At 36.8% G+C, this 17136-nt stretch overlaps 1 protein-coding gene across 3 annotated transcripts in view; it reads right to left on the bottom strand.

Annotated features, from left to right (window-relative positions):
* Window positions 1–1121: 1121 nt before the first annotated feature.
* SFSWAP (splicing factor SWAP) overlaps window positions 1122–17136 on the bottom strand; it is a 37526-nt gene continuing 21511 nt past the window's right edge. The window contains exons 14-19 of one of the 3 annotated variants that reach the window (XM_018916288.3): window positions 11934–12199; window positions 7880–8035; window positions 6887–7012; window positions 4002–4172; window positions 3367–3439; window positions 1122–1538 (exon numbers count right to left, since the gene is read on the bottom strand). In XM_018916288.3, the coding sequence (XP_018771833.3) occupies window positions 1473–1538; window positions 3367–3439; window positions 4002–4172; window positions 6887–7012; window positions 7880–8035; window positions 11934–12199 (858 nt within the window). In that variant the 3' untranslated portion in view covers window positions 1122–1472. The remainder of the gene's footprint in view (window positions 1539–3366; window positions 3440–4001; window positions 4173–6886; window positions 7013–7879; window positions 8036–11933; window positions 12200–17136) is intronic. The other 2 variants (XM_050980407.1, XM_050980408.1) reach the window with 2 other exon arrangements.

Genomic DNA, 17136 nt, shown 5'->3' with positions numbered 1-17136 from the left:
CACAGGTTATGTGCACAATATTTCTTTGCATCACACCCAGCATTTTATATTGTTTATGAGTGCGAATCCTGCTAATTATTAACCAAAAATTGAAAAGAAACGTGATCAATTACCTTTCCCAAATACTGTGCTTGCATTCCAAGGGAGCAAATGGCATGCCAGGGACCATTTAGACCATCATGTTACTGAAAATTTGAATTATATCAACGCTGTTTTTCCTCCCCTTGCTTTGAACAGGAAAATTTTCGTATTAGGGTTGTTTTCTGTGTCATTCTATTGAAATCATTTACCAACTGGTCTATGAGGAAGTGTGAACTTCAATTTCTATAATCCATTTCCAACCTCCACCTACCTTTCATAAAATTGAGAAAATCGGGACAGTGAGTCGCTAAACCCAGACTCTGACTATGGATCACTGACTTTTTCAGGGATCAGTAAAAGCCATGATCCCATTCTTTATGGAATTAGACAATTGCTAATAATGGCACCTTTTGAATATAACCAACCATTACAAAGCAGGCTTTGGTAAAAATCCACACATTTTTTGGTACTAATTTTAAGAGCATTTAAATTAAAACATTGAAAGAGCCTCAGTGTGGAAAAACAAATGCGTAATAAATAAACATGCAATTTTACTGAGGACACAAACTTTTTGAAAGAAGTTAATAAGTCTCTGTCAGTAAAATACAAGTTAGTAAATATCTTTTTCAGCAGTATGTTAAATCAGAAAAATGCTGGATTTCTATACAGGATGCCTGATGAATGTCCAAAAATATCCTCTTTTCTGTACCTTGCAAGAGAACAAGGTACACTAAGACAATGGGGCTACTGACCATTAGTTATTGATTTTAAAGGGCTAACCCCTCACATGGAGGCTCCAAGACCTTTCTAACTCATGGACAGAAAATCACATCCCTTGTTCAAAAACTGTCTACTACTGACATCCAAGTACACAAGCATTTTTCTGAGATCATCCTGTGCATGAAGGAAGACAGAATTTTTCAGCTTAAGGTGGTTAGCAGGCAGGACAGTTGTCAAATTGAAAAGCAGAAAATAATAAAAAAAATTAATTTGTAACAAAATTAACTGCAAACAATTAAGGACTCCACAAAAACTCTAGCTAATGAAAGATGTTTCCTTCTTTATTATTGTGTAATACTTTTCACAGAAACATAGTATTTACAAATATACACATACAGACTGCTGATCATAAAATGTTATTGAAGAATTAGTCAAAAAAAAATCAATTTACAAAACCCAAAAATTTTTCAAAGATATTCTGGCTGAAAAAATTTAATGAAATTTCAAGGAGATGCTTCTGTACAGAAAGACAGGTTTTAGCTTCTTGAGTTCTGGTAAATTAGGCGAGTTGTGAACCAAGTGAGCCAAGCTCAGCTGTACATTTGAGATGAGGCAGTTCTTTTTCAATTGTTCTTTTCACACAATTTCTTTATGGTCAGTTCCAACAGGTCTCAGGAGGCACTGGTTTGGATGTTTTTGGAAGCTGCAAGCATTGCTCTCACTTTGGCCATAAGATCCTGTAGAAAATAAAAGGAAAATAATCAGACACGTCTGAGCTTTGATCAGAGCTAAAACACAAGACTGCAAAACTCTGCATGAAAGGGTTAGTGTGTATCCCAGTCAAGCGGGAGACCTGGAGTCATGACTATCAAATGTTTAGCTCCTAGGCTAAATGAGTAAAATAATTTGGAGAAAGTTCCTATGACAGGAACTGAATTCTGGTTTTACCAGAATGCAACAAAGTGCTCTGCATAAATATGTCAAGCAGTTTCTATACAACAAAGCACAGAAATCACATCAATTGAAATGGAAAAACTATGACCGTATCTTCAAAGAAACCCTGTAATGAACACACAATTACTAACCACTGGAGGTTTAAAATGGGGAAAAGGAGAAAAAGAGAAAGAGCCAGTAAGAAAAGAATGTAACAATTACTCCAAAACAGAAAGGTTTTTTCCTTGCTTTGTAAATCTGAACCAAAAATTTACAGAGCAGAGGCATTTTCTCATATGACAGACAGACTGTGAAACCAAACAGACTCTCAGTCTTGTATGAGCATGCAGTTGGAACAGCATTACAAAAAGAAATGAAATTTCATGTTAACAGCATTGAATAACTGGGTTGCAAAAAACGATGACAAAATAAAAAGTGTGTGTCAGTAACAAATCTGAGTTACTTAAACATTTGTTCACAAAGGCAACATAAATAAATTCCTTAGTGCTTTTAAAGCATTTTGCATCTGAAGTTCTCAAAACACACCAGAGGGGAATTTAGCATCATTATTCCTTCTGCTTTACAGATGGAAGGATCTGAATAAGAAAAAATACTGACTTGGTTAGGGTTAGGCAGGACAATGGCAGCACAACAATTTAATAATTGGTTAAATTCCATTTTTTGGAGCCTTTAATGATAAAGAGATGCTAAACTCATCTGCATTGGGAAATATCTTGCAAATTCATTTAAGTTTCATTCCTATTTTTTACTTTTTGCAAACAGCAACCAAGAACTGTATTTTGCTTCAGTAATCATTCCTTCTCTTACAGCTGTACTTCAAACAAGCAGTCTAATATTAAACTAGGAAATGCTATGCCATAAGCAACATTTAACCTAAAAATGCATAAACCAATGACCTTTGAAGGGTATATGTGTTGGAAGGGTGGGATGTTTGCTCTGCTTTAAAGACCATGCTGTAGTTTCTATCTCATTTCTCATACCAGGAATTCCCGTGCATTTGTTTGGTAGCATAAGAAATGCTGTGATATTAACACTCCTTTTTCTTTCTCAGCTGCCTATACTTGCTATTTTTCCTTAATAATCTTGTTTAGGGTTTGCCATAAGAAATTGATCAAATTTTGTACATAAGGTACTAGACCACTAGTATCAATTTCCAACTACCACTATTTCCATAGCAGAACTAAATTTTTGAACAACATTTATTTCTTGACAGAATAACTTATCCACTGAAAAAAATCAGAATGTGATTTTTCCTTTAAAGTTGGCTTATCCAATTAAAAAAAGTTAAATATTTCCTTCTTCCATGAAACTTGTTAAGAGCTCTACATAGTAAGATGGGCTGTTGAGTACTGCAGCACAACTTTAGCATCTTTACAATGGATACAACTGCAGCCTAATGAATTTAGCTTGGTCTTTAGAGGCTTCATTAGAATTGAAAGGACATAGAGAACCAAAAAAATTGTTGCTCCCATAAGCAAACAGATTAAGAAAGACAGTGAACATGTCTCTACATCATACGTGAAGTTCAGAATTGTCCAAGGTGGTAAGAGAAGAAAACAATTGTTGGACATACTTAATTAGGCAATATACTCTGAATTGGCCTATTTGTACCTGAGTGATTTTACTCTGCACTGATGACACAATTGCTGAAGAGATTTGGCCGTCTTTTTCCTGAGAAACTCCCCTAAAAAATAAAATTAAAAATTTATAGTAAAAGTTTTAAAAATGCATTTCACCCCCCATCTTGATTTGGGTTTTATTGTACATGTTTCTCCTATGTTAGTCAACAGCTCTCTCAGTCAACCAAAGAATGTAAGTCAGGGTCAGAAAAATCACTTGTACAACTGCTCAGACAAATCTGAAAAGCAGCTTGAGAATTTTTAACAGGGCTGTTCTATATTCTAGAAATAATTTAATCATGAATCTTGACACATGTTATAATTCAAACCACTCTATTAAAGTTCTACTTCAAAGAGTTATCTCATTTCATGAAAGCTTCCAATTTCCAACTTAGAAATAGGCTGCAGAATTTTCTGCACCAGTTTTCCTGTAAGGCTGAGAAATTTACTCCAGAAAGCAAAAGAGATCCAACACGTTTATCAGACTGATGCAGACAGTGCTGTGTCCCAGGGACTTTTACTTTTGATAAGCACACACACCGAGCCCCCCCCCATGACTCTGGTCACAGACACCCTGACTGCCAAGAGGCAGCAGCACTGCAGGAAGACAGTAACAAAGCACGGTACCTGGAGCGTTCCTGGCTGGATTCCCTGCTCTCCACAGGAGAGACACTAGTTGAATGTACAGAATTTTTGTGTGTGGATGGTTTGCCTGGCGACATGGATGGTGAGGGAGACCTAGCTCTGGATTTAGTACGTGATCTAGACCGCCTTTTCTTCTTCTTTTCATGGGGACTTCTGTGAGAAGAAAATATTTTATTGAAGAATATTTAAAGCAATATTACACTAGCTAGGCTGAAGTTACTTTGCACACTTCTGTTTCTCTTGCACTCAGCAAGCATTAGTCTTACCGAATACCACAGGTTTATGGTTGTACAAAATACTTTCTCCGAAGCTCTTTTTAATATATTACACTAGGCAACTATTGGTTCCTGAGGTTCTCACCAAAACACAGCGTTTTGCTGACAACAACAAAATGCCTTTCATTGGAGATTTGCAGAATAATTTTGCTAGAAGGGAGTTCCTTCCCAAACAACACCAGACACTAAGGATGCAGTAAGAAATGTAAGTTTACAATTTTCCTAGCTCAAAAAAGAAACAAAACATGGAATTATGGCTATGTGAAATATCTACAAGGCAAATCCACAGTTTGTTTGGTTTTTAAAACAAAACAAAAAAATCCCCTCTCCTAGTGATCCAACCTGCAATGCAACAAACCACAGGATCAAAATTTTAAATGAGATAGTGTATTGCACTCAGACTAATCTGGACCTAACAGTGTGCCTAAGTGAGAACTGTTTCAGACCCTGGAAATTAGATCCACAAATGTCTGTCAGCATGAAAGCTGAAACAAAGGGCTTGGGGTACCCGATGTGTTTATTACTGACAGAAGGGAACAGAGATAGTCACCTCACAAGCAATATTAAGCTCAAAGAGAATTCAATTACTAATATATAAAGGATGAAACTATCCAATCTTTTTACCTGGCTATGAACTTATGTCTGTATGATTTACACACTACTATTGATATTACTATAATTAGAATAACTAGAGTGATGCCTTAATTAGAAGTAGGCAATATCTATGTAAACATCCCTCTCTAGCATGCCCTCCTAGAAGTCTATTCAGAGGAATGTTCTTGAAGCTTCTAGAACATTTTAGAACTTTTAGCCACCTTTTAAATACCATATTATTCATTCCTTTACTTTGAATTTTAGTGGGAATTTACTGCTTTAAAAGGTGCAATACTGTAACACATTGCATTTCCACATAAACAGTGTACAACTCTGAAGCTTAGAATTTACTCCACAATTTTTTATACAGAGATATAATATATTTTATATAGAGACATAATATATATTTTTATATAGAGAAAACAATCAAGACTTAAAATTGCAAAAACCTCCTTACACTTTCCTTGAATAAAAAATGATTAAGTGCCAGATGAAAAACCCCACAGCCTCTAACATTTTCATGACTGCACAAAACCATCAACTACAAAGTCAGTTCTTCCTTGACTTCTATGTACTTCAATCACTTTGTTTCTTAAAACATCCTCACATAACGAAGCTGCGAACAGATCTCACATTTGACTCTTGAAAATCTTGGCAAACATTTGTCACGCAAGAAAAGCATTTTACTGTAAGCTTTTTCAGTGTTTTTCATCTCAGATTATGATGAACAAATAGAACAGCTGAATGATGAAGAATCTGTTCCATAATTGAACATGAAAACTGGTCCATCACATTTTTACTTGAAAATTAACATGTCAGGGCTGAAACAGTTTCTGATTTAATTTCTGCAATCAGAGCTGCATCCTTATCTGTGTTAACTACAATACTCCTCCTCTAGTCTACATCTTCTGTAATTACTGCCATATTTTATTGTGCCACTTTCTGGTTTCTTGTTTGAGGCCTAACAGAAGTTTAAAATTTTGACCTATATAGCAATATTATTCACAGAGGAATGTCATTTATTTCACAATTACCATTATAATTTACGACTTGGAGTAGCAAAATTCTAAAAATAATTTATAGTTTTAAATGTTGAATGGTCAAGCAGAAGACACACCGACACAGCATTAAGAATGGCATGGAGATGTGAAAAAATGAGTCTTTAGTGCATTTATAGGAAAACAAATATTTTAAGCTTCTATATTTTCCGCTTAACCAAATGTGCATTAATTCCACAGGAGCCTCTATTATTTTCATTTGATGATTGTTAAAAACTAAATCATTTGAAGTATACTTAGGAAGTTCTCAATTATGCCTACCACACATCAATTAATTACAGGCTATCAAGAGACGTTGTGGTAAAAAACAATTAAATTTTTTAAATGAAGCTGAAAGTGATCTCTTTCTTTCTTATTCCACAAGACATACGGAGAAAGAAGTTGAAGACTAAATACCATTTTGATTATAATAGTTTAAGAGTGACTATATGCAGGATGCTCTCAAGATGACACCATGATTCATATTTCATATTCCAGTCTGCCAGTAAAATAACTGTAAAATAACTGTTTGCTAAATCAGCGTTGCCCTTACGCAGATATGACGCATGTCCAGAAAGCTGACATCATAGCTGTGCTATGACCTGTACGGAGGTCATACAGCTTGCACAATCACAGCATGAGGAAAGAGGGAAATACAAAAGTCAAGTGAACTCCCAACAAGAGGGAAATACGAAACTCCCAGTGAAATCTGAACTCTCACGGCCAGCAAACAGCAGTGCATTAACTCCCACCAATTTGACTGTACAGCTGCTGTTCAAACATATGCAAGAACAGGGAAGAACAACAAGTGCGTCCATTTTTTTTCCCCCCTGAAAAAGTATTTTTCCATCAAAATAAATCTCTAGAACATACAAAGGTTAAGCTCTAGCTGAGGAGCCTAGAAGCCATCAGGCTGTTTTAGGGCGCCAAGACCCCCCTGTCCAGGACCAGGAGCCCTTACTTGGAGCGGGGCCGTTTCCTGCTGTTCCCAGGACTATTGCTGATGCGGTACGCTGTGGGAACGCTTCTCTCGTCTCTCCGCCGTTCTGGTGTGTGAGCCCTTCTCCGGGGTGACCTTGATCGTGACCTGAGAAGTGAAAAAACATTCAAAAGTTTGCTTTTTGTTACTTATTTCAAAACTTTTACTTCAGTGGAATTGTGCTTCACCAAATGCAAATACGTATTTTATACCAACATGGTGCATTTAGGCTCCAAGACTTGTCAGCTACATAAAAATTTCTTGCCTATCCAAGACATTTGAGATGAAGTTATCCATTGCTTTTCATTCCCAATAGGGGGCTAAAAAAAAAGTAATTATTTTTTGGTCTTGTCTGCTATGACAACTTCTGTATTATTTGATGGAAAATTTTTCTTTTAGTCCAGCCACCTTTTGTGGCAACACATTTTGCTAAAATTGGTATGCAGAAATCCAATTCGCACGAAGCCTGCGATTGGCAAGCCTGACCTTGTCTTCTCAAATTAGTGGTGTGCTTCTAGAACTGATGTCTCACAGAGATAAATGCACATTCTTGATGCAGTGGCTGTCTAACACTGACAAGTCCAGGAAATGTCCTGGGTGCTGCAGAACAATCCTAGCGCAAGTGACCAACAACCCATTATCAGTGTTGTACGGCACTAGCACTTTGACTTGAAATATTTTTCCTAGAAAAGTGAGGAGATCAAGAAGGGAAAATAGAAAGCATGCCCAGTTAAGATCAGAGAGCTTCAGTTTCACACAATATAGATAATATATACACACATACAAAGTCCTGAGCCATTTCTGTTACACCTACAACAAAAAAGCCCAACTGAAAAGAAATAATCTCAATGGCAGATAAGTGTTGCAAATTAACTGCTTTGACACTTAAAAATCTGATCTTTACCAAGCCATTCAGAAAGATTTAAAAAAAAGGAAAAAACCGACAGATTAAAAAACTTGGGTTCAGTCAGACACCTTGACATTTTACCAGGATTTCCCTCAAAAGAGCTCCAGCAGTCAAATCTTTTCATTGCCCAAGTTGCCTGATAATTTTTCCACTCTGCTGCTGCTGCCTCTGATGAGCTGCTCAGACTCGGCTCCATGCTCAGTGTCGCTGTGGATGCTGTGAGTCTGTGATAGGGAGGCACACACTTCACATCCAGACTAAAATGTCCTAGTTTTGGTATTAACTAGAATCCTGAAAAGGCTTAGTCCCTTAACCAAAAGCTGAACTTTAGTGAAACACGCCTGTATGGACCAGCCTAAAAAAAGTCCAAACAATCAGAAAGAAAAAGACATTAGCTTTATTTTTATTAACTGACATTTGTGGTTCTACAGCATTCTTCCAATCACCAAATACTAAGAACTTTGGCCATTTGCTCCAAACAATTAGAAGACAGCTAATCAGTTTTACTGCAATATGTAAATTGTAACTTTCATTAGACTGTAATTCCAGAAGGCACTTTATTCCGTTATGACTTATGCTTAGAAGGGTCCCAAAAGTTCAATGGGTTATGAAGCTTGGCATGTCTCATTACAAAACTGGAATTAAAATTATGTGACTAGACACTGCCTCAGCAATAAGAAAATCACTTTTGTAGGAGAAATAAACCCCAACACCAAACAATCTTTTTTAACAAAGAACAGCTACTTCCAAGTCTACTGAATTCCTAATACTGAGGCAAAAATCTCACACAAACTCCCACACAGGCGCACCCTATCCAAACTTACCGCAAAGTAACCTGTTAACAAAATATACAGCTAATTACTGCTAATATTCATTACCTGGATATATTATATGCTTTAGTACTACTCTATTACTAAACAGTATAAAGTAAAGCAGCAATACTGAAAAGAAGCTTAGACTTTCCATCTCTAGTTCAAAATGAACATCCAAATTCCACCCAATCAAATCACTAAATCATTTGGTATATAACAAGTGCTTCTGCTTCCCTTCATCTCCTCTCACACTCACAAACCAGTAGATTCATCTATGGGTAGGAAATAGAAATTGAGGTAAACATCACTGTTCTTTACAGTTACACACACGGGCTGGAAGAGCCCACTGCCAACCCCAGCTCTGACACCCAGAATCACCACCAGAAACAGCTCAGACCCAATTCTTTAATGGTGCTTTGAAGGCCATGAGAAATAAAAACAGTGATTTAGTATTTACTACACTTAATACTAAGATACCAAGTACTTACTTGTAATAACTAATTACCTCTCCGAGAACGACAGGTCTGTTCTGCAGTACCTTACAGAACTCTGGGACACTGTTTACTACGTACATGGCTTGTTTAATCTGTCATGTAGGTCTAGAATTAAAATTGCATGATACCGAGCTTTATAGGACCAATTTTGTTCCAGAAAATAACAAGCATTTCTACAGAGAATTGCTGTTAGCACACTACATGCCACAATTAAGCCAGTATTATCTGGGTCCTCTATATAGCTATGATTTTTTAAACGTGTTCCTGTAAAATAGGTTTGGCTGTTAACCAGAGAAATGAATATGCAAAACATGCTCTGAATCACCTTCATGTTATTGGAACAGAATTTTTCAACTTTATTACAGCTGAAGTTGCATAACATAAAAAAATGCATCAGTTTCAAATTGTATCTTATCACCAAAGACTATTCTTAAACGCAGCAGAGCCTCTAAACCACTAACAATGCAAAAATAAAAAATAAGCAAGTGATGTAAAATGGTATACAGAGAAGTATACTGCAAAGTTCATTTGCGGGATTTCTAAGCACAACATGCATTTTGGAAAAAAAGAATAAGATAATAAACCAAAAAGGAAGAGCTTGCAAAGTATCCTGAACATTCCTTGAATAAAGAGCAAAGAATGTTATTGCAAATTTTGATGTTTATCTACACTTCCCACATTTTATTCCCCATTAACTTGTCACAATAAGTTATATGGTAAAGGTGACTTTTAATCTATATTTTGAACAGATTAAGGCAACATCATTAGACTGGGGCATTCAAATACCGCAGAGATACTCAAAATAGGGCTGCTTCAAAGTAATTTAGCATCACTGTCCACACAGTAATGACTGTCTCCAAGTGCCATCCACTTAATACAAGATGAACACATTACCATCCAGAAACAGTTCACACTTTATTCCAGGAGAGGATGGCTCTTTACATAACTATTCATTCAGCTGAAAGCTGTAATATCCAGTGCTTTGGGAAGCTAGGAAAAAAAAAATGTTCTAGGTTAAGCTGAAGAATACTGTTCTCTAGGGAAAACTGATCTAGGCAACAACACTTGCCTCTTTTGGCAATTACAAGGACAAGGTACTATTTTTGCCCAAACATTTGACAATCAAAACACATTAGTATCTGACAGGGTTATGAATCAGCCTCTTGCTTGTGATTATTGAACAATTTTTCTGTTTCAGGAGCAAGAGCTCTAACTTTGGAAATACAGTGTGTTAAGGCATAGCAAACACCTTCAATAAAGCACACCTTTGATCATGTCCATTTCTTCTACAAGGCCTTTCCTGTTCAGCTCTAACTTTCATGAAGTTAAAATATGCAAAATGTTTTCAGTGCAAAATCTCATGCTGGTTTTCTAAATAATTTTAAAATAATTTTCAGCCAGCCAGCATCAAGCTTATTGGACTTCTGAGACTTGAGAATTCAACAGCTCATTAAGGAAACATCTTACCAGATTTAATCAGGTGTTGAGGTGATTCATGATTTTCATGCTGTTATATGCTTGTCATTTGATTTGTGCCAGAAGGCAAACTCAAGACAGCAAACACAGATTAACCCCTATAGATTACCTCATTACCTCCTCTTGATGACTTTTGGTTAAGACACAGCATGTCATGACAACTTACTGTCAAAGGTCGTCAAATAAGCAGCACGCCAGACTGATCGTTTCAGTCCAAGTTGTGCTCATTTAATTCCTGGCATCTCTGAATAACAGAGATTTCTGTAGCAAAGCATTCTTGTTAAACTCAAAAATCAAGTATAAACTAGTAAGTTGTAACATGTTAACACTCCTGCTAGTGCAGTTAAGACACTTCATTAAACAAAAAAAGCACAAGAAAACTAAAAAGTTTTGGCACACTGTCGCCAGGGAGCTAGCAGCTTTTTTCAGGTATGAGCCATAGACAGAGACACTAAGAGAAACCATACTCCTGCATGGTTTCACATGCATCACATACTTATACAGCTGGGGCAGTATTTATATGCAATCTGTTTGAACTACAAGCTACATAAGTAGCTACACTGTTCTGTACACTGATCCACAGATTGTACCCTCAAAGCCCTTCCTACTGACCACAGTAACCTTACCATGGTAGAGCATTCAAATATGACAAATTTTACAGACAGTAAACTTTGAAGGGGCCTACACCAAATATCTTTGACAGAATTAACCGTATCAGTAAAACACAATATACATTATCTTATTTGGATACATCATCACTATGTATAATTAGCACAGTGTATTTCATCTCATTAATGATTTAAGCAGAAAGTTAACAGCACTGGGTTACATCCTTCAGTAGTTTCTCTCTATTTCACCTGTTTTCACTCTTCTTGGATTCCTGCCATATCTCTCCATCACATTTTTTCACTTGTTACTCAACTGCTTTGTCTCTATCTGAGCTTTGCCACTCAACCACCTAGTACTCTACCTCTATTTTGTATTTGAATACTGTCTAAGTTACTTTGCTCCAGTAACAGCCACAGATTTATTAGCAAGCTCCCTCCCTGCTATCATCACATTCCTACGTATTATCACCAGGTACTTCAAAGATGATCAGGAAAAAGCCTTTACTGGTAAAAGTTTTGTACTATGTAATTAGAAATTAATGACTCATTATGTCATTAAAAGGATTTTCAAAAGACCTGCCACATTTGATCTGTATGTGCCACATACTGCCTTCAAGGTGACTGTGACCTTTGCAATAGGTATAAAAACACCTATGTAATGGAAGAAGTGCAAAGACATTTTATGTGTTAGCCCACAGAACGCTAAAGAATATGTTTAGTTTCCAAACCCACCTTGAATGCCTGACAGTCCTATAGGCAGTGGGAAGTGAATGTTTTGCTTTTGAATGTGATCTAGACCTGGACTTAGATGATGAATGATACTTGAATGGTGATCGAGATCTTGACCGAGATCTTTTCTTGTGTTTTTTCCTTTTCTTTTCCTTTTCTTCTTCCCGAGGAGGATCTCTGCTTCTGCTTGAAGGCCGTTCTGCTTGCTTAACTTCTAAGGTGGGTAAAGTTCTGACTGCAGTCACAGGACATGGTATACTACTGATGCTCTAAAATCAAAGATAAACAAAGAACAGTGATCAGTTTCCAAAGTTAGTCAAAGTTAGCTAGTGTTGCATTGGGATTATGTAAAGCCTGCAGAACTAAGGCTGACATCTTCAAACATATGCATCCAGAAAAATTTAATGGAGGCCTCCATAGTTCCCCAAAGATACACATGCAAGCTTAGAAACTGTCAGCTTAACCAGGACATAGTTCTGAAGTCTTCATCTTTAGTTTTAGAAGAAATGTGTTCTAAAAGAATGGGTACTATTAGGTATCTTTTAGTCTATTTACATGCTTTACTTAAAACAGGATAAACCCGGAAATACAATCAGGAACTACTGACATTCAAAGCTAAGTTTTAGTGTCATTTTCTTCCATGAACTGTGCTGTTTGGATGACAATTTCAACAGCAAAATGAATCAATGCTGATAGAAATTATGTCTGAACTTTTCAAAATAAATGTTCTAAATGTAAAGGATTGGGAAGATCACAAAATTTATTAATCTCAAAGACAGAACAGGTCCATGCACAGTTAATGTTCAGTGAGCAATTCCAGCCGAAGGAGATTAAGCAAAATCATACCACAACATTTTCAAATTATCAGCCTGAACCCCAGAGAATTCAGCTCAATGCCTTCTTTAGAGCAATTTAAGTCAGGCACCATAGATATGCTCCTCATTTCAAAGCCTGTCATTCCCCCGGCTGCCATTTCAAGGCAACTGGAGAAATCAGTTTCCCTGTCATAATTTCTGCTCCACCTCATCAACCTATCTGAGTTTCACTGTTTGATACAAGGATACTTACCATGACTGGAATAAAAAGTAATACGTTAAAACCTGAAATAACCAAATTAGAAAGAGGTGATCTTCCTTCTTTTTACCCTTCTCCTACCATGAATACATAAAGACAGTAACTGAACAATCACATTTGAATAATCAAAAAGGCAGCTCTGCTTCAAGTTAGAGACATGACACTAACTAATAACTGCTATCAAAATATTTACAAAACCAGCAACAGAGCAGTGCTAAAGAAGCTTGCTTCAAAGATTATAAACAATATTACAGCATGATCATTTGAGTGGTTTACCACAGGCCTATTTCCAATTTCATCAACTCCATGTGTAACTGCAGACACACCTCACAGATACCTCATCTCCAGTTTCCTAAGAGGCCACCAGAGTTGACCTTCGTTACTCTGACAACATTATTCACCTCTTGCTATGGTACCTGAGCCTTTGCTTTGAACACTACTGAATATGGAATAGCCCAGTCTGCCTTGAAGTAGACACTTCTAGTAGCTTCAAATGAAAAAGCTGTAGGGAAAGTAGCGTTATGAGGAAAACGAGAGAGCAGAAAAACACAATGGTTTTCACTGCTCAGGTTAATTTGGCCACATAAAATACAAGCTCTCTATCACTGCCAGGAAGGAAGTTAATGAATGAATGATACATTTACTTTTAGCTCACAGGTAGAGATTTTCTCAGCCACCTGAACAAAGAACCAAACAATGCTAAGCCCAGCTATGTTTCTACTAAAAGCATCCACTGCTGACACTGGGCTCTCCTTGACTTTCAGGAAGCTGACACTAAGGAGTGACAGTGCTGCCCAGTTCTCTGGGAAGCACAGATGACGGCTAGCTGCCTGGTGGATTTGAACACTACTGCTTCAGGCTACTAATGAATCACATCTGGAGAGCCACAGAGAAGTAACTTTAGCTACCCCCATATGAAATATGAAGGTTCTTCAGTGAAATACAACAGGTAACAGACAGGGAGAAGTCACTCACCCATCCACCACTGTGCCCAGATACTCTGGTGACAGACCATGTCATTGTCACATCCCTGACAATCACCTGAAACAAATGGGCCACTTCCCTCAGTGGCAACTCCAGCTGCCTTTAAGAAAAACAGCACCAGCAAAATTACTTGATTCACCACCAGAGCAGAATACAGAGTTCAGTGAAAGCAGTCAGCAAATTGCTAGACCACAAATAAAATTTCTAGGTGTACAAATACTTGGAAACAAATAAACTGTCTTGGAAAATAAGGTAATGGGAACTGAAATTGAAGGCATGAACACAGAAAAGAATAAAAACAATAAAATAAAATCACAGTAAGCATAGAACTGTGAGATTACAAAGCATTCTGTTTTAATACGCAGGCCAGCAGAACCGTTTCGGAAAGCATGGAAACAAATCTGTTACCTATGAAATTTATTACACATCTCAAGGGATGAGAGATTTACATTGTCTGAGAGCTCTTCTAAGAAGTTAAACCACAAACATTCAGATAGCATTCACTGAATCTCACTTCTTTGTCTGGTTTTTTGGCCTATTAAACAGCACTTTTTTTTTGGCCTTTACTAAATGCTACACTGTCAGACAAATTCCCTGGCTGAGTTGCTCTTCAGCATTTTATTTGCATGACTGAAGCAAATCTGACAAAAGCAATGCCAAAACATGATTTGACAACTCTTGTTTAGCAGGAATGGATTAGGAAAGAGCTCTGTAAATAGGGAGAATTTATAGCCATATGAGAACAGAAATGAGTACTTCAGTGCATTTGCATATTTGCAGTATTCATAAGCCCAGAACACACATTAGTTATTCTGGGGTTACACTACTTAATCAATACATAAAGTCAAAATTATAAATTAACAAGAATGTGCTTATTGCAACAGAACAAAACCCTAGCACTATGTCTGGCTCCAACAAAATCAACTAGCAAAGGACATTATCAATAATATTACAAACAGCTTATATGCCTTTTACAGCAATTGAAAGCCTATGTTAGATCAAAACTGCAAAGAGTGAAGAATGTCAGAACTGTAGAAAGTTAATCAGTTCTTTCAGTTCACTAAAATCCAAAAGTACTCCAGATTCTTTTCTACCACTGTATCTTTTTTACTCCAGGTTCCTCAAAGCTTATAGTGAAGTATTCCCTGACTAAGAATTCATAAGCAGCTGCCTACCAGCAATGGAAGTGTATCATTTGTGTATTCATTGATTTGTGGAACAAAGCAAGCTGTTACCTGTATTTAGAAGTTTGTCAGTCCCAGTATTCATGAACTGGCCCAAAATATTCATTTGAAGAGATAAAAGTATTTTTTATAGAATATGTTCCTACAGAGTTTGTTCTATAGGAACTCAAAGACCCAACAGTTTTATCAGGGTTACTCTGCTGCACTAAAAACCAGCTGTTAACGGTACACTGACCGTGGCAGGGTCTTCAAAAACAGAGAAAATTTTGACAGGGCCAACTGCAAGGAAGTTAGTGGCTGTGAATCCGTTTGCTGTGTGGATCAATATACCCTTTTATTTTGAGCACTTTGAAAACTAAAAATCAACACACAAATATTCTTACCTCCTCACCTATCTTAATTAAAATGGCAGTTCCTGATATTTACCTTTGTTCCCCCATTTAATAATGACTGAAGTATTTATGCTATAAGGAATTACAACCCACATGTAGTTTTTGATAGCAGGGTTATCGCAATTAAAAAAGTTCCAAATGCTAGCAAGTTATCTAGCCCCTAAATGCCACATTAGTGTGTGACACCTATGTTTTTCCTTTACCTTGTTTTTTCATAAGGACAGAAAATTACAAGCATACCCAACCCCAGCTCCCATGCTAATCAGAAGATGTAGATACTTACAGTTTGCAAAAAAAAGTAAAGAAATTAGTGAATGCTCAAAAATTAACAAAGAAAATATATAAACATGAAATTATATACATTATTATTATTCCAAAAAGGCATGCAGGAATATCTATAGTCCATTGCTAAAAAATTAGGATAAACTACAGCAGTGTGAAAGACATACACTATCTACAGCTGTTGATAACCCTGTTATGCTTGACAAAACTGGAAGAGCATCGCATTTCTAAAACACAGCACACTTCTATTTCACTTGTAAAGAAGACTACTTTCCACAAGAAAAAAATAATTGTTACATACAGGACAAAAGTAAGGACAAGTTATCTAAAGAAACAAATGATAAAACAGGGCTTCAAAACCTGGGAAGATGAAGGAGCCAAAAGAAGGAAAGTTTTGCTTTGTGCCACAGCATCTATATATTCAGAGGCATAACAGCAAATGACATTTGGGACAAGCCATTAAAAAAGAATCACTTTCAAATCATGTGCTTGTCTGACTTTGTAACATAAGGACTGTGGATTTCTCTTCTGTTTAAATCAGATACTAAGTTTATACAGGTAACAGTTTGGGTATAACCAACTGGCTTTTACATGGCTATCAAAGCACTATTACCACTAAAACATTTCTGACATAGAGTAAAATATGACATTTGAACATGTAGACTAAAACATGCCACATCCCACTACGGAGGATATATAATCTTACTTCTTAAAATTTGAATTAAGTTAAATAATTTTGGAATGAGATTTGCATTTCAGATCATGAAACCTTATTTTATTTGTTCTAAAGTAAAAAAGGCAGTTCAGTGAAGCACTCCATATAATATGTGGCGTATTTCAGCTCAGCATGGAAGAACTGCCGTTGTTTGCTGTTCCAGGACAAGGAACCTACATTCCATCACAGAATGAAGGCAACTTCTCAGTGACACTGACAGATGTGCCAAAGAATCCATGTGTACCAAGACCAAGAGTCTATGTGAATTATACATGTAAGCACAAGAGGGGAAACATCATCCTGCTACTGTCTGTCCATGTCCCGAACAAGGGCACAGACTCCACTGGCCATGGCATCACTGGAAGTTCATCAGTTTTGCAAACTGAGATAGGCTCCATGCTTTCCAAGTACTGGTTTGAGGAAATATCATGCCTAACTGTACTGACTGTTCTAATGCATGCAAGGATGGTAAGGAGCCATTTGTGAAAAGCTGTGCTGCTTCACTGATCAAGCTTATTCAGCCTTTTGTTTCTCTTGCTTGATTTAACTTTAAAGAAAAACAGGAAGCTAAATAA

Source organism: Serinus canaria, chromosome 15 (genome assembly GCF_022539315.1).
Source record: "Serinus canaria isolate serCan28SL12 chromosome 15, serCan2020, whole genome shotgun sequence".
Classification (NCBI taxonomy): domain Eukaryota; kingdom Metazoa; phylum Chordata; class Aves; order Passeriformes; family Fringillidae; genus Serinus; species Serinus canaria.
Note: the sequence above shows the minus strand (reverse complement) of the source record. Positions and strands in the feature narration are given on the sequence as shown.